The following is an 18,543-nucleotide window of genomic DNA, read 5'->3' as shown; positions in this document are numbered from 1 at the left end:
GAACATATCAAGTCGATCTATGTATTCAAATTTGCCTTTCAAAGTACACTCCACTAGGAGATCTAGATTAGCTAATTGGGTTTTCCCAGTGACTATGGTAGTATTTCTGGACCCTGAGCTGAGTAACAGAATAAAACCAAGAGACCGCTGACAAAGCATAAGGGCATGTTTAACCCAAGGGACTGAAATGACATATTTTCCCTGGGTCCGTTTTGAACACAACCATGTTGAATAAACATATCGTCAGATGTGTTCCACAATCACCAGATAAGCCCTCAGCTACACCCAGTCATGAAGTACCTCTTCAGAAAGTGCTTTATAAACTAGAGACTGCCACATGAGTGAATCAGGTTTTCCCCTTCAGCACACACATTCTACTCAGTACAATTCTCCAAGAACGTGTGAACCCAACACCAGCTACCCACCCTGGCCATGGTCCTTCATAAATCCAGATCCTCAGTGGCTCTCTCTCTCTCTCTCTCTCTTCCTCTTGACCCTCTCTCCCCTTCTGACACCTCCCAGAATGGCTTTTGACCATCCCATGTGCCCTCCAGCATACATGAGTAATAAACCTGGGGTTATTAGAGTTCTCCGATAGATGTTGCTGACGTGTGTCCTGCAATCACAATAAGAACCCAAGGACTGGTGCAGCCACAGCATAGGCTGTGGTCCGGGAAAGGTCTGTGGGAGTCTGGAAAGCACATGGGCGCAGGTGAGTCCTTGGGCATTCCTAGCCAGAGCGGTGTGTCAATAGCTTGAGGCTTAAACGGAACAATGTTAGAGTCCACATCATCAGGTGGAGTCCTAAAGTAAGTGAAGGAAAAGACTGAGACCCAAGGTGGAAACTGTGCTTTTGTATTCTCCTTGACAGTAAAATGATGGAAATGGCTTACTGATCAATGTAGCTTTATTCCGTCTGAAGCGTATAATTCATGATAATGATCTCAGGAAATCTAGTGGAAATTTACCCGACATGGTATAAGTCATTTGAGATTTAAATAATTTTAAGAAATCCAACTAGTCCCATGTGAGATACAGAGATTTTAGGCATTTGTGACCCAAGATTGGGGTAATCTTTGGGGACGTCTGAAAATAGACAAAAGAAACTGTCTGTATTTCAGTCAGAGCAGAAGCTTAATGAAGTGAGTTCCTTAAATGTAGAGAGAAGTTGATCAAACAAATGGAAATGCCAAGAAATAAACAAAAGGAGTAGATTCTACTTCCACAGTCTGATCAAAGATTGGCAGTTCCTGGCTCTGAGGATTTGAGTCCTTCAATCATGGGCATGTCTTCAGCCTTTGGATGATTGGTTCTTATAATACTGGATCCCAATGATTCTTTTCAGAGCCCTCTTTATGTCTCTGTTCCTCAGGCTGTAGATGAAGGGGTTCAGCATGGGCGTGACCACCGTGTACATCACCGAGGCTGTGGCACTTGAGTGGGAGCTCTGGGTAACAGCAGAGCTGAGGTACACTCCTAGGCTTGCACAATAAAATAAGGAGACAACCGACAGGTGAGATGCACAGGTAGAAAACGCTTTATACTTGCCCTGAGCTGATGAGATCCCACATATGGAGGAAACTATCTTAGAATAAGAGTAAAGGATCCCAGCAAGGGGACCTCCAGCCAGCAGCATAGCTGCAAAGTACATCACCACGTTATTAAGAAAGGTGTCAGAACAGGCAAGTTGGATCATCTGATTGAGTTCACAGAAAAAGTGGGGGATCTCTACCTCTGTACAGAAGACAGCCCCAACACCATTAAGGTGTGTACCAAGGAATGCAGGACACATATGATCCAGGACACCAGAACCAGGAGTCCAGAGAGCCGGGGGTTCATGATGACCATGTAGTGCAGTGGGTGACAGATGGCCACAAACCTGTCATAGGCCATCACACTCAGGAGAAAGTCGTCCATCCCTGCAAAGGTTATGAAAAAGTTCATTTGTGTGATGCAGCCTGCATAGGTTATGACTTTGGTCTGGGTCTGGATGTTCCAGAGCATCTTCGGGACGGTGGTGGAGGTGAAGCAGAAGTCTATAAAGGACAGGTTGGCCAGGAAGAAGTACATGGGGGTGTGGAGGTGGGAGTCAGAGCTGACAGCCAAGATGATGAGCAGGTTGCCAAACACATTGATCAGGTACATGCAGAGGAAAAGCCCAAATATGAGGGGCTGCAGTTCTGGTCTCTCCGAAAATCCCAAGAGAAGAAATTTTGATAATTGTGTAATATTTCCTGGTTCCATGAGGTTGCACTGACCCTAGAAAGAGGCAAAGGACATCACTAATTTTCACATGAACAGTTTACTCACATAGTTGAAATGCTACCATTTATATTGTGCAGTCAAGAAGTTCATTTCGGTATCTTGTCCCTTTTGTCCCCAAAGGATTGTCCTTTTGAAGAGATTCTCTCCTGTTTCATCTCAGATTAGGTGTTTTGGTCTCATTCTCCACACTCCCGAGCAGAGGTCATGCATTTTACTGTTTTACTAAGAATATCTTTCCTGCATGGGAGGAATATGTGCTGATTGTGAAACATATTCCAGGCATTGTGTAGGCAATGAGCATGGGATACTGAAAAACCAAACGCAAGTATCATCCAATGACGGAGAATGAATAGAAACAAATAAAAATACTAATAAGACATTAGAGGGTGTCAAAGTGCTATGAAGAGAACAAAAGTAGATATAAAGGAGAGTGTGGATACGAGTGATGTTCTGTAATTGGTGTTTGGTCAAGACCCGTAACAGGTGACATTTGACAGAGACTTCAGTGAAAGGAGGGCAGGATCTGCAAGCAGTTCTGGGGAAGTGTGTGCTGGCTGAGGGAATGGCCTCTGCTAAGACCCTGAGGATCATACTACTTGGAGCTATTGGGGTCCAAAATAGGAAGCGTTGTGTGAAGAGGAGTAAACAGGAGAGAAATCAGAGATGGTGTCAGGTAATTTCAAAGGAATGGGTGGCCTCATTACCGGTTCCCTTTAGAGGGAAAGGAGTCCCTCACCCACACTATATACTGCTTATATTTTAGAATCTATCTGGAAAGCCTCCTGTACATTGACAAGAAGCCCTCCTGAATACCCTGTGCTGATTGAGTGCTGGCTTCTGTATTATTAGAGTCAACTTAGAATATATTAGCTAAGGCACCCCTGCTCTGGAAACGGATCCCCCGCCACAAGACAAGACACACACACACACATACACAGAGAGAGAGAGAGAGAGAGAGAGAGAGAGAGAGAGAGAGAGAGAGGCAAGAGAGTGAAATGAAATTGAAGTGGCACAAAAGATTTCATGGTTCATATGGTCACTGAAACCTGAGGGGCCGTGAAGAAGAAAGAGCATCCTGAGGTCTGACAACATTCCAACTCTTGTTACCTCCTTGATGCCCAGCAAAAATAATAAGGAGCAAAATTAAATGTGGTCAGAAGACGAAATTAGTGGGTTGTTCAGCATGTGGATCGCCTTACAGACTGAATGCTCCAAGAGAAAAGTGTGCTAAGGGAATAAATCAACCCTTCGGCACGGGAAATATGCAAAGCACAGCAAAAGTTGGGCAGGTTATAATGAAGCAGTAGGAGACTTGGGTTTTTTTTCTGTGCCTGGTTCATATTTCTTTGACCCATTGGATGTCCTGTGATCTTAGGGAAGGTGGATAAGTCCCTTTCACTTTTCAAATGTGGCATCTTTTCTTTGTTTTTCCTGGCCTTTGCGTTGTGACCTCTTTCTTGACAAGGGTAGTGGGCACACTTTGGTCCTGTTTCCGGTTTGCACAACACCCAAAGATTTGTTCAGACCTTGCTCTACAGAATTCTGCACCCACCGTGACAGTCAGTCTAGGCTCTGAATCACCGTCTTCATAAGATTTCTGCCTGAGGCTCTTACACCACACACTTAATTCATTCTACTATGACTCTGCCATATAAGGCAAGTATCAAAGGAACAGGACCTTCTCTGACCTTGTCCACTGTGGTTTTCAGGAAGGCATGGTCAGCCAAGCACATGACCATAGAGATCTCCAGGTTCTGGGCTAGGCTGGTGGCTGTGTGGTGACCTCAAGTGAATGCACCTGGCATTGATTCTCTCTGACCCTTTCCTGCTGGACCTGCTGGGCACCCGGAATCACGTGGCTGGGAGCTCTGAGGGAGAGGTGTCCATGTGGCTGTCTGAATTCCTCCTGGATGGCTATCGGTGGCAACTAAACCCTCTCCCTGCAGAAGATGGTGGGAAGGAGGCTAGCATGAGTCATCCAGCCAAGCTTCGGACTCTAGAAGCAACAATCAGGTCCCATCGCCCCCGGTGGCACAGGGGGAGGGACTGCACAGAGGAGACATTTATAGTTTCCTTTGTCTGTTCATGAGGCATGTTTCCCTCCTGCTTGTCCAACCTGCAGCACATGATTTCCCTGGGGGACACTGGTCTGGACACAAAGATTTCCTGGAGTTTCTGTGTTCCCAATAGACCAGGTCATAACTGCGTGACCCCTGTGTTGATTACTCCTACCTTGTGAGTTCTGTCGCTCCCAAGGTTCAAATATCCCAGCACCTAATCCCAACCCTGATTTTAACATTTCCCCAAAATCGAGGACTAAGCAATCAGTCTGGATTAGATCCCTTGGATCTCCAAAATGTTGGCTTATGGTGGAGACCTGAGCCGAAATCAAGAGTTGTTCGCTTCTACGACTGAACCACCCAGGCGCCCCCAGATATTCATTTAAATATGTTGTGTATAGATATGGCCCCCATTAAGGGATTCCTTCTGCCACATTGATGTAGGGTTTTTTTTTTTGTCAAAAAGCTTCTTCTGTAAGTAACGACATATTTTATAATTTCACTGAGAAATTCTAGAGTGTTCAAGAATATAAATTGAGTGTTGACCATGTTTCAGGCAATGAGTATAGGGTGTGGTGAAGAACGCAAATCCCTAGAATCATGGAGAAAAAATATATAAGCAAACAAGAGAATTCTATAACTTTTCAGATGGTGAGGGCTGCTGTGAAGAAAAGAAAAGCAGGAATAAAGGAGGGAGCCAATAGGGCATTCTATTTTGGTGGGTATTTAGGCAAATTCTGCAAACAGGTGACATTGGAAAACAGAACTCATATAAGACAGAAAGGATTATGTGGGAAGTTCTACCTGGCAGAGGGAATGGCCAGTACAAAGGCCCCAAGGAAAGTATTGTTTCAGAAGTTCAAGGCAAAAAGCAAAGCCAGTGCTGCAAGGGCAATGAGCCTGATGGAGACTGATGACAGACACTGTCACACATGTGGGGAGAAAAGTGGCCTCTCTGCTACAACTGTCATCTCAAGGCACAGGGCCGTCCTTGCCCACACTACGTCTCCCTCTGTATACATCATGGTCTCAAGGCATCCCATGAGTTGCCACAGATCCCCTTCTTGGTGCCTTCTCTTGACTGAGTTCTGGCCCCTGTATTGTGTCATCTTGGGATTTCTGAGTCCTGGCCCCCCTTTTTTTTAAATATGAAATTCATTGTCAAATTGGTTTCCATACAACACGCAGTGCTCATCCCCACAGGTGTTCTCCTCAATACCCATCACCCAACCTCTCCCTCCTCCCGCCCCCATCAACCCTCAGATTGTTCTCAGTTTTTAAGAGTCTCTTCTGGTTTGGCTCCCTCCCTCTCTAACTTTTTGAGGACTGCTCACCCTTCACCAGTCACAAGACACCATGGCCTCCTGGGTTGTGTATTTCCCTGTCTTTACAGACCTCACCATCCCAGTTATGCTGGGAATGGACACAACCCAAGGAGGCCAGATCAGACATCTTTTCCTTGCAAAGTATAGAAATGGTTCCCAGAAATACCAGTACTTAAGCCTCCCATGGACAAATGAATTTGAGGCTCCATATTGGAATGGCAAGTTTCTGCTGTGATTTACACAAACATAAAACAGTCTGTTCAACAGACAGCGAGGCAGAGAGTCGGGGGGGGGGGCAGTGAATGAAATGGATGAGTCAGAGCAATTATCTAATAAACGTGTGTGGTTCCTGAGACACTGGGAGGTAAAATAAACTGTCATTGCCTTAATAGTAAGTTAAAAGAATAGAATATGGAAGATCAATGAAAGTGTGAGCATCCCTCTGTGAAATTGACACAGCCACTGAATAAATACATCACTTAATCAAACAAACAAATGAACACAGCGATCACCCCTCCTGCACTAAGTTGAATGGGCTCTCAGGCCAAGACAGGTTAATGAACTTGGCTTCCATTCTTCTGACCCTCTCATCCACGGCACACCGGGCCGTTGGGCTCACCTGGCTGGGGCGTCTGACAAGGTCTCCTTGTGACAAGTCTGAATGCCTCCCTGGATTGCAGATAGTAGGGACTAATGCTCTGTTCTCAGCTGAGACAGCAGGACGGAATAAAGCATGGGCCCCCAGCCATAATTAGGGCCTGGAAGAACAGAGGGAGACCTTGTCCCTTCCCATCCAAGTTCACACAGGCTGACAGGAGACCAGAGAGTATTTACAGCTCCCTGTATCCGCTCATTAGCTCATTTCCCTCTTGGTACCCCAGCCTCTGATCTCATATTCCCAAGTGGAAAACTGCTCTGGACACAAGTATTTTTTCCTAATGAATCTCAGTTCCCAAAAGACTAGGTCAGAGACCAAGTGAATGCAGTTCTTTTTTTCCTCCCCTTTTCCCTGAACTTGTCCCCTTCCTGATGTGTAAATCATCTGGCACCTTATCTCAGCCGAGACACACTTTCCAAGTCTAAGACCAAGGAACCCTCCGGGATTAGTCCTCTTTGCCTTCCAAGCATTGCCTATCCTAGGGACCCAGCTGTAGCATTTCTAGTGCTGTGTGTCTGTCTCTTTGTTTGTTTTTGAGAGAGAGGGAGAGAGAGAGCATGAGTGGGGGAGAGGAAGGTGGGAGAGAAGGACAGAGAGAAGCTTTTTTAATGTTTATTTATTTATTTTAAGAGAGAGAGGCAGAGAAAGAGGGAGAGAGAGAATCCCAAGCAGTCTCCATGCTCACTGCAGAAGCAATCTGGGGGCTCAGTTCCAGACCATGGGGTCATGTCCTAAGCCACAATCAAGACATGGAAGATGAACCCACTGAGCCCATGAGGCGACCCAATGTCTACTGTTGTTCTGAACAACGCCACTAGGAATCTACCCAAGGACATGGGAGTGCTGATGCACAGGGGCACGTGCATCCCAATGTTTAGAGCAGCGCTTTCAGCAACAGCCAAATTATGTAAAGAGCCTAAATGTCCATCAACTGACAAATGGATACAGAAGTTGTGGTTTATATACACAATGGAATCCTACTTGGCAATGAGAAGGAATGAAATCCTGCCATTTGCAGCAACTTGATGGAACTAGAGAGTGTTATGCTAAGTGAAAGAAGTCAGGCAGAGACAGATACCGTATGTTTTCACTCATAGGTGGATCTTGAGAAACTTAAGAGAAGAGCATGGGGGAGGGGAAGGGGAAAAGAGAGTTAGAGGGAGGGAGGCAAACCATAAGAGACTCTTGAGGACTGAGAACAAACTGAGGGTAGGTGGGGGGGGGGGGAGAGGGGAGAGAGGGGGATGCACATTGAAGAAGGCACTTGCTGGTATGAGCACTGGGTGTTGTATGGAAACCATTTTGACAATAAATTTCATATATTAAAAAAAAGAAAAAATAATAAAGCAGAGAAATGACTTCTCATAATAAAACTTGGGTGCCACAGAGATTGGCTTCAAGACACTTTTTGTCACTTGTTTTATAAGACATTAAAAGCTGTCATTTGGTCCCTTGTTATAAAATCGTCCTTAAATATAACAGATGTATTAAGATCTAGTTATGTACTATAATGTGAGCTTAACATCTCACAGGGAGTTTGGATTTAATCTTTACAAAATCTTATCCCTGAGATTATGAACTACAATTTACGATGTATAAACGGTGCTTGATGATGTCTAGTATCTGTCCAAATTGAATATCTGAGTATGTGGTGTCCCTTGAGTTTGACTCTGTCAGGATGCTTCTGGTTCTCAAACTCTGTGGCCGTGGTTCTCAGCCAGAAGTGAATTTTCCCCTGGGACGTCTGTCAAAGTCTGAAGGGAAGCTGCCAAACACCTACAGTCCCCAGGAAAGCACCCCCAAATTCCTGTTATCCTGCCGCCAATGTCCACCATAAACGGTGAGAAACCCAGCTGGACCAGCATGTCTCCAACCTCACTGTGCCCATGAATCCACACGGATCCCACTACCAGTGCAAAATCTTAGAGATTCTGCATTTCTCCAAGCTCCTGGGTGAGCCGGAGTGCAGGTCTGAGTCTGCGGACCACTGTTTGATTAGCAAGAAGATGATCCTGTGTTAGAGATAAGTGTGGGTAGCATGAAGGCTTCTGCACCAAATCTTGTCCTTGCGTGCCTGTAATTGTGAAAGAATCGTGTATTCGCTCATTCTTCAGGCTGTGTGAAATCTGTGTTTATTGCTTTTATAAGTGACCAAAATAATACCCTGATGAACAAGCCTTTACGCTAAGGAGAATAAGGCACCATCAGATATGCCCACATCCTAATCTCCAGTTCCTTTAACATGTTATTATTTTTTTTAGAACAAAGAGGGATTTATGCAGCAGAATGAACAGGGCTGCTCGTCAGCTTGGGCGATTTGAAGGACGTGCCCATTTGTGTGGAAGAACTGGGGACCCTGAACCACACCCCAGCAGGACATGCAGTTCTTGGGTGAACCGTCTTCTGGTCAAGCAGGTGGAAGAGATTTCAGAGCAGAAAGGATGTATTATATAGATGGTGCTGATACTGTGCATTCGCCATCCCATGGGATTTGTGACATATATCAGGAAAAGGAAGCTATTTCGTGTAACAATGCAAAGAATCATATGAGCAGATCACATTAGAAGTTTTCATGCAGAAACAGGAAGATAATTCAGGGATAAAACTTAGAAGACACTAAGCAATCCTGCGCCTCGATGAACAAACTCCCTCAGTGGTGAACACCATCTTCCATGCTTTAATAAATAGGTGCATAGCACGAACTGTGATTTTTTTAAAAAATGAGAGAAATATTTTGTGTGTCACGAAATGAGTGTTTCGAATGTTTGCCTCCTCATATTTACAGTCAGGCCGATACGGAGAACTTATCAGGTCGAACTGTTTATTCAAATTTGCCTTTCCAAGTACACTCCACTGGGAGATCTAGATTAGCTAATCAGGTTTTCCCAGTGACTATGGTAGGAATTCTGGACCCAGAGCTGAGTAACAGAATACAACCAAGAGACCACTTACAAACATAAGGGCATGTTTAGCGCAAGTGACTGAAATCACTTATTTTCCCCGGGTCCATTTCGAACACAACCATGTTGAATAAACATATCATCAGATGTGTTCCACAATCACCAGATAAGCCCTCGGCTACCCCCAGTCATGAAGCACCGCTTCAGGAAGCCCTTTATGAACTAGAGACTGACACATGAGTGAATCAGCTTTTCCTCTTCAGCCCACACATTCTACTCAATACAATTCTCCAAGAACGTGTGAGCCCAACACCAGCTACCCACCCTGGCCGTGGTCTTTGAGAAAGCCAGATCCCTCAACAGCTTCCTCTCTCTCTCTCTTCCTCTTGACCCTCTCTCCCCTTCTGACACCTCCCAGAATGGCTTTTGACCATCCCATGTGCCCTCCAGCATACATGAGTAATAAACCTGGGGTTATTAGAGTTCTCCGATAGATGTGGCTGACGTGTGTCCTGCAATCACAATAAGAACCCAAGGGCTGGTGCAGCCAAGGCATAGGCTGTGGTCAGGGAAAGGTCTGTGGGAGTGTGGAAAGCACATGGGCGCAGGTGAGTCCTTGGGCATTCCTAGCCAGAGCGGGGTGTTAAAAGCCTGAGGTTTAAACGGAACAATGTTAGAGTCCACATCATCAGGTGGAGTCCTAAAGGAAGCGAAGGAAAAGACTGAGACTCAAGGTGGAAACTGTGCTTTTGTATTCTCCTTGACAGTAAAATGATGGAAATGGCTTACTGATCAAGTGTAGCTTTATTCCATCTGAAGCGTATAACTCATGATAATGATCTCAGGAAATCTAGGGGAAATTTACCTGGCATGGTATAAGTCATTTGAGATGTAATTAATTTTAAGAAATCCAACTAGTCCCATGTGAGATACAGAAATTTCAGGCATTTGTGACACAAGGTTGGGGTAAACTTTGGGGACACCTGCAAATAGACAACGGAGAAACCGTCTGTATTTCAGTCACAGCAAGGGCTTAATGAAGTGAATTCCTTAAATGTAGAGAGAAGTTGATCAAACAAATGGAAATGCCAAGAAAGAAATAGAAGGAGTAGATCCTACTTTCACAGTCTGATCAAAGATTGGCAGTTCCTGGCTCTGAGGATTTGAGCCCTTCAATCATGGTCATGTCTTCAGCCTTTGGATGATTGGTTCTTATATCACTGGATCCCAAGGATTCTTTTCAGAGAACTCTTTATGTCTCTGTTCCTCAGGCTGTAGATGAAGGGGTTCAGCATGGGCGTGACCACCGTGTACATCACCGAGGCTGTGGCACTTGACTGTGAGCTCTGGGTAGCAGCAGAGCTGAGGTACACACCTAGGCTTGCACAACAAAATAAGGAGACAACCGACAGGTGAGATGCACAGGTAGAAAACGCTTTATACTTGCCCTGAGCTGATGAGATCCCACATATGGAGGAAACTATCTTAGAATAAGAGTAAAGGATCCAAACAAGAAGACCACCACCCAGAAGCATAGCTGCAAGGTACATCACCACGTTATTAAGAAAGGTGTCAGAACAGGCAAGTTGGATCATCTGATTGAGTTCACAGAAAAAGTGGGGGATCTCTACCTCTGTACAGAAGGACAGCCCCAACACCATCAAGGTGTGTACCAAGGAATGCAGGACACATATGATCCAGGACACCAGAACCAGGAGTCCACAGAGCCGGGGGTTCATGATGACCGTGTATTGCAGTGGGTGACAGATGGCCACAAACCTGTCATAGGCCATGACACTCAGGAGAAAGTCATCCATCCCTGCAAAGGTTATGAAAAAGTTCATTTGTGTGATGCAGCCTGCATAGGTTATGACTTTGCTCTGAGTCTGGAGGTTCCAGAGCATCTTCGGGACGGTGGTGGAGGTGAAGCAGATGTCTATAAAGGACAGGTTGGCCAGGAAGAAGTACATGGGGGTGTGGAGGTGGGAGTCAGAGCTGAAGGCCAGGAGGATGAGCAGGTTTCCAAACACAGTGATCAGGTACATGGAGAGGAAAAGCCCAAATACGAGGGGCTGCAGTTCTGGTCTCTCTGAAAATCCCAGGAGAAGAAATTTTGATATCCGTGTAATATTTCCTGGTTCCATGAGGTTGCACTGACCCCCAGAAAGAGGCAAAGGACATCACTAATTTTCACATGAACAGTTTACTCACATAGTTGAAATGCTACCATTTATATTGTGCAGTCAAGAAGTTCATTTCGGTATCTTGTCCCTTTTGTCCCCAAAGGATTGTCCTTTTGAAGAGATTCCCTCCTGTTTCACCTCAGATTAGGTGTTTTGGTCTCATTCTCCACACTCCCCAGCAGAGGTCATGCATTTTACTGTTTTACTAAGAATATCTTTCCTGCATGGGAGGAATATGTGCTGATTGTGAAACATATTCCAGGCATTGTGTAGGCAATGAGCATGGGATACTGAAAAACCAAACGCAAGTATCATCCAATGACGGAGAATGAATAGAAACAAATAAAAATACTAATAAGACATTAGAGGGTGTCAAAGTGCTATGAAGAGAACAAAAGTAGATATAAAGGAGAGCGTGGATACGAGTGTCGTTCTGTAATTGGTATTTGGTCAAGACCCGTAACAGGTGACATTTGACAGAGACTTCAGTGAAAGGAGGGCAGGATCTGCAAGCAGTTCTGGGGAAGTGTGTGCTGGCTGAGGGAATGGCCTCTGCTAAGACCCTGAGGATCATACTACTTGGAGCTATTGGGGTCCAAAATAGGAAGCGTTGTGTGAAGAGGGGTAAACAGGAGAGAAATCAGAGATGGTGTCAGGTAATTTCAAAGAAATGGGTGGCCTCATTACCGGTTCCCTTTAGAGGGAAAGGAGTCACTCACCCACACTATATACTGCTTATATTTTACAATCTATCTGGAAAGCCTCCTGTACATTGACAAGGAGCCCTCCTGAATACCCTGTGCTGATTGAGTGTTGGCTTCTGTATTATTAGAGTCAACTTAGAATATATTAGCTAAGGCACCCCTGCTCTGGAAACGGATCCCCCGCCACAAGACAAGACACACACACACACACACACACACACACACACACACACAGCAAATCATCACTCCCTGAGCTGTGTTCTTCCATGAGTTCTCACCTCCAGCCCCAATAATTAAGCTCAGAGTAGCTATAAACCAATGTGGCCGGATCCATTATCATTCCTCACAAACGATGTAAAAATGGTACCTGAATTCCAATGATTGAGTTTCTTATGGACAAATACATTTGACAGGTCAGACTGGCATGCTAATTTTCTGTCCTGCATTTAAAGGAAAACAAACCATCTGCTCAAAATCAGAGAAACACACACACACACACACACACACACACAGAGAGAGAGAGAGAGAGAGAGAGAGAGAGAGAGGCAAGAGAGTGAAATGAAATTGAAGTGGCACAAAAGATTTCATGGTTCATATGGTCACTGAAACCTGAGGGGCCGTGAAGAAGAAAGAGCATCCTGAGGTCTGACAACATTCCAACTCTTGTTACCTCCTTGATGCCCAGCAAAAATAATAAGGAGCAAAATTAAATGTGGTCAGAAGACGAAATTAGTGGGTTGTTCAGCATGTGGATCGCCTTACAGACTGAATGCTCCAAGAGAAAAGTGTGCTAAGGGAATAAATCAACCCTTCGGCACGGGAAATATGCAAAGCACAGCAAAAGTTGGGCAGGTAATAATGAAGCAGTAGGAGACTTGGTTTTTTTTTCCGTACCTGATTCATATTTCTCTGACCCATTGGATGTCCTGTGATCTTAGGGAAAGTGGATAAGTCCCTTTCACTTTTCAGATGTGGCATCTTTTGTTTTTCCTGGCCTTTGCATTGTGACCTCTCTCTTGACCAGGGTAGTGGGCACACTCTGGTCCTGTTTCCGGTTTGCACAACACCCAAAGGTTTGTTCAGACCTTGCTCTACAGAATTCTGCACCCACCGTGACAGTCAGTCTAGGCTCTGAATCACCGTCTTCATAAGATTTCTGCCTGAGGCTCTTACACCACACACTTAATTCATTCTACTATGACTCTGCCATATAAGGCAAGTACCAAAGGAACAGGACCTTCTCTGACCTTGTCCACTGTGGTTTTTCAGGAAGGCATGGTCAGCCAAGCACATGACCATAGAGATCTCCAGGTTCTGGGCTAGGCTGGTGGCTGTGTGGTGACCTCAAGTGAATGCACCTGGCATTGATTCTCTCTGACCCTTTCCTGCTGGACCTGCTGGGCACCCGGAATCACGTAGCTGGGAGCTCTGAGGGAGAGGTGTCCATGTGGCTGTCTGAATTCCTCCTGGATGGCTATCGGTGGCAACTAAACCCTCTCCCTGCAGAAGATGGTGGGAAGGAGGCTAGCATGAGTCATCCAGCCAAGCTTCGGACTCTAGAAGCAACAATCAGGTCCCATCGCCCCCGGTGGCACAGGGGGAGGGACTGCGCAGAGAAGACATTTATAGTTTCCTTTGTCTGTTCATGAGGCATGTTTCCCTCCTGCTTGTCCAACCTACAGCACATGATTTCCCTGGGGGACACTGGTCTGGACACAAAGAAAGATTTCCTGGAGTTTCTGTGTTCCCAATAGACCAGGTTATAACTGCGTGACCTCTGTGTTGATTACTCCTACCTTGTGAGTTCTGTCCCTCCCAGAGTTCAAATATCCCAGCACCTAATCCCAACCCTGATTTTAACATTTCCCCAAAATCGAGGACTAAGCAATCAGTCTGGATTAGATCCCTTGGATCTCCAAAATGTTGGCTTATGGTGGAGACCTGAGCCGAAATCAAGAGTTGTTCGCTTCTACGACTGAACCACCCAGGCGCCCCCAGATATTCATTTAAATATGTTGTGTATAGATATGGCCCCCATTAAGGGATTCCTTCTGCCACATTGATGTAGGGGTTTTTTTTTTTGTCAAAAAGCTTCTTCTGTAAGTAACGACATATTTTATAATTTCACTGAGAAATTCTAGAGTGTTCAAGAATATAAATTGAGTGTTGACCATGTTTCAGGCAATGAGTATAGGGTGTGGTGAAGAACGCAAATCCCTAGAATCATGGAGAAAAAATATATAAGCAAACAAGAGAATTCTATAACTTTTCAGATGGTGAGGGCTGCTGTGAAGAAAAGAAAAGCAGGAATAAAGAGGGAGCCAATAAGGCATTCTGTTTTAGTGATTATATAGGCAAATTCTGCAAACAGGTGACATTGTAACACAGAACACATATAAGACAGAAAGGATTATGTGGGAAGCCTTTACCTGGCAGAGGGAATGGCCAGTACAAAGGCCCCAAGGAAAGTATTGTTTCAGAAGTTCAAGGCAAAAAGCAAAGCCAGTGCTGCAAGGGCAATGAGCCTGATGGAGACTGATGACAGACACTGTCACACATGTGGGGAGAAAAGTGGCCTCTCTGCTACAACTGTCATCTCAAGGCACAGGGCCGTCCTTGCCCACACTACGTCTCCCTCTGTATACATCATGGTCTCAAGGCATCCCATGAGTTGCCACAGATCCCCTTCTTGGTGCCTTCTCTTGACTGAGTTCTGGCCCCTGTATTGCATCATCTTGGGATTTCTGAGTCCTGGCCCCCCTTTTTTTAAAATATGAAATTCATTGTCAAATTGGTTTCCATACAACACGCAGTGCTCATCCCCACAGGTGTTCTCCTCAATACCCATCACCCAGCCTCCCCCTCCTCCCGCCCGCATCAACCCTCAGATTGTTCTCAGTTTTTAAGAGTCTCTTCTGGTTTGGCTCCCTCCCTCTCTAACTTTTTGAGGACTGCTCACCCTTCACCAGTCACAAGACACCATGGCCTCCTGGGTTGTGTATTTCCCTGTCTTCACAGACCTCACCATCCCGGTTATGCTGGGAATGGACACAACCCAAGGAGGCCACATCAGACATCTTTTCCTTGCAAAGTATAGAAATGGTTCCCAGAAATGCCAGTACTTAAGCCTCCCATGGACAAATGAATTTGAGGCTCCATATTGGAATGGCAAGTTTCTGCTGTGATTTACACAAACATAAAACAGTCTGTTCAACAGACAGCGAGGCAGAGGGTGGGGGTGGTGATGAATGAAATGGATGAGTCAGAGCAATTATCTAATAAACTTGTGTGGTTCCTGAGACACCGGGTGGTAAAATAAACTGCCATTGCCTTAATAGTAAGTTAAAGGAATAGAATATGGAAGACCAACGAAAGTGTGAGCATCCCCTCTGTGAAACTGACACAGCCACTGAATAAATACATCACTGAATCAAACAAACAAATGAACACAGTGATCACCTGTCCTGCACTAAGTTGAATTGGATCTCAGGCGAAGACAGGTTAATGAACTTGGCTTCCATTCTTCTGACCCTCTCATCCACGGCGCACCGGGCCATTGGGCTCACCTGGCTGGGGTGTCTGACAAGGTCTCCTTGTGACAAGTCTGAATGCCTCCCTGGACTGCAGATAGTAGGGACTAATGCTCTGTTCTCAGCTGAGACAGCAGGATGGAGTAAAGCATGGGCCCCCAGCCATAATTAGGGCTTGGAAGAACAGAGGGAGACCTTGTCCCTTCCCATCCAAGTTCGCACAGGCTCACAGGAGACCACAGAGTATTTACAGCTCCCCGTATCCACTCATTAGGCTCATTTCCCTCTTGGTACCCCAGCCTCTGATCTCATATTCCCAAGTGGAAAACTGCTCTGGACACAAGTATTTTTTCCTAATGAATCTAGGTTCCCAAAAGACTAGTTCAGAGACCAAGTGAATGCAGTTCTTTTTTTCCTCCCCTTTTCCTGAACTTGTCCCCTTCCTGATGTGTAAATCGTCTGGCACCTTATCTCAGCCGAGACACACTTTCCTCCAAGTCTAAGACCAAGGAATCCTCCGGGATTAGTCCTCTTTGCCTTCCAAGCATTGCCTATCCTAGGGACCCAGCTGTAGCATTTCTAGTGTTGTCTGTCTGTCTGTCTCTTTGTTTGTTTTTGAGAGAGAGGGAAAGAGAGAGCATGAGTGGGGGAGAGGAAGGGAGGGAGAGAGGGACATAGAGAAGCTTTTTAAATATTTATTTATTTATTTTAAGAGAGAGAAAGTCAGAGAAAGAGGGAGAGAGAGAATCCCAAGCAGTCTCTATGCTCACTGCAGAAGCAATCTGGGGGCTCAGTTCCAGATCATGGGGTCATGTCTTGAGCTGCAATCAAGACATGGAAGATGAACCCACTGAGCCCACGAGGCGACCCAGTGTCTACTGTTCTTATCTACAGCACCACTAGGAATCTACCCAAGGACACAGGAGTGCTGATGCACAGGGGCACGTGCACCCCAATGTTTAGAGCAGTGCTTTCAGCAACAGCCAAATTATGTAAAGAGCCTAAATGTCCAACTGACAAATGGATACAGAAGTTGTGGTTTATATACACAATGGAATCGTACTTGGCAATGAGAAGGAATGAAATCCTGCCATTTGCAGCAACGTGGATGGAACTAGAGAGTGTTATGCTAAGTGAAAGAAGTCAAGCACAGAAAGACAGATACCGTATTTTTTCACTCATAGGTGGATCTTGAGAAACTTAAGAGAAGAGCATGGGGGAGGGGAAGGGGAAAAGAGAGTTAGAGGGAGGGAGGCAAACCATAAGAGACTCTTGAGGACTGAGAACAAACTGAGGGTAGGTGGGGGGTGGGGAGAGGGGAGAGAGGGGGATGCGCATTGAAGAAGGCACTTGTTGGGATGAGCACTGGGTGTTGTATGGAAACCATTTTGACAATAAATTTCATATATTAAAAAAAAGAAAAATAATAAAGCAGAGAAATGACTTCTTCTGATAATAAAACTTGGGTGCCACAGAGATTGGCTTCAAGACACTTTTTCTGTCACTTGTTTTATAAGACGTTAAAAGCTGTCATTTGGTCCCTTGTTATAAAATGGTCCTTAAATATAACAGATGTATTAAGATCTAGTTATGTACTATAAAGTGAGCTTAACATCTAACAGGGAGTTTGGATTTAATCTTTATAAAATCTTATCCCTGAGGAGGTATAGTTATGAACTACATTTTACGATGTATAAATGGTGCTTGGTGATGTCTAGTCATCTGTCCAAATTTAATATCTGAGTATGTGATGTCCCTTGAGTTTGTCTCGGTCAGGATGCTTCTGGTTCTCAAACTCTGTGGCTGTGGTTCTCAGCCAGAAGTGAATTTTCCCCTGGGACGTCTGTCAAAGTCTGAAGGGAAGCTGCCAAACACCTACAGTCCCCAGGAAAGCACCCCCAAATTCCTGTTATCCTGCCGCCAATGTCCACCATAAACGGTGGGAAACCCAGCTGGACCAGCATGTCTCCAACTTCACTGTGCCCGTGAATCCACACGGATCCCACTACCAGTGCAAAATCTTAGTAATTCTGCATTTCTCCAAGCTCCTGGGTGAGCTGAAGTGCAGGTCTGAGTCTGCGGACCACTGTTTGATTAGCAAGAAGATGATCCTGTGTTAGAGATAAGAGTAGGTAGCGTGGAGGCTTCTGCACCAAATCTTGTCCTTGCGTGCCTGTAATTGTGAAAGGATCATGTATTCGCTCATTCTTCAGGCTGTGTGAAATCTGTGTTTCTTGCTTTTATAAGTGAACCAAAATAATACCCTGATGAACAAGCCTTTACGCTAAGGAGAATAAGGCACCATCAGATATGCCCACATCCTAATCTCCAGTTCCTTTAACATGTTATTATTTTTTTTAGAACAAAGAGGGATTTATGCAGCAGAATGAACAGGGCTGCTCGTCAGCTTGGGCGATTTGAAGGACGTGCCCATTTGTGCGGAAGAACTGGGGACCCTGAACCACACCCCAGCAGGACATGCAGTTCTTGGGTGAAGCGTCCTCTGGTCAAGCAGGTGGAAGAGATTTCACAGCAGAAAGGACGTATTATATAGATGGTGCTGATACTGTGCATTCACCATCCCATGGGACTTGTGACATATATCAGAAAAAGGAAGCTATTTCATGTAACAATGCAAAAATCACATGAGTGGATTGCATTTGAAGTTTTCAAGCAGAAACAGGAAGATAATTCAGTGATAAAACGTAGAAGACACTAAGCAATCCTGTGCCTCGATGAATAAACTCCCTCAGTGGTGAACACCATCTTCCATGCTTTAATAAATAGGTGCATAGCACGAACTGTGATTTTTTTAAAAAATGAGAGAAATATTTTGTGTGTCACAAAATGAGTGTTTCAAATGTTTGCCTCCTCATATTTATGTTCAGGCCGATATGAAGAACATATCAAGTCGAACT

At 45.1% G+C, this 18,543-nt stretch overlaps 1 protein-coding gene and 1 pseudogene across 1 annotated transcript; both read right to left on the bottom strand.

Annotated features, from left to right (window-relative positions):
* Positions 1-1,291: 1,291 nt before the first annotated feature.
* Positions 1,292-2,253, bottom strand: LOC132677600 (olfactory receptor 7A17-like; annotated as a pseudogene).
* An 8,172-nt stretch (positions 2,254-10,425) lies between these two features.
* On the bottom strand, positions 10,426-11,361 carry LOC144614150 (olfactory receptor 7A17-like). Its single transcript, XM_078436664.2, has one exon. It carries the CDS (start codon positions 11,350-11,352, stop codon positions 10,426-10,428), a length of 927 nt encoding a protein of 308 aa, XP_078292790.2. The 5' UTR covers positions 11,353-11,361.
* Between the last annotated feature and the right edge of the window lie 7,182 nt (positions 11,362-18,543).

The sequence above is a fragment of the Panthera onca genome, chromosome A2 (assembly GCF_046562875.1).
Source record: "Panthera onca isolate mPanOnc1 chromosome A2, mPanOnc1 haplotype 2, whole genome shotgun sequence".
In the NCBI taxonomy this organism is placed as follows: Eukaryota; Metazoa; Chordata; class Mammalia; order Carnivora; family Felidae; genus Panthera; species Panthera onca.
Note: the sequence above shows the minus strand (reverse complement) of the source record. Positions and strands in the feature narration are given on the sequence as shown.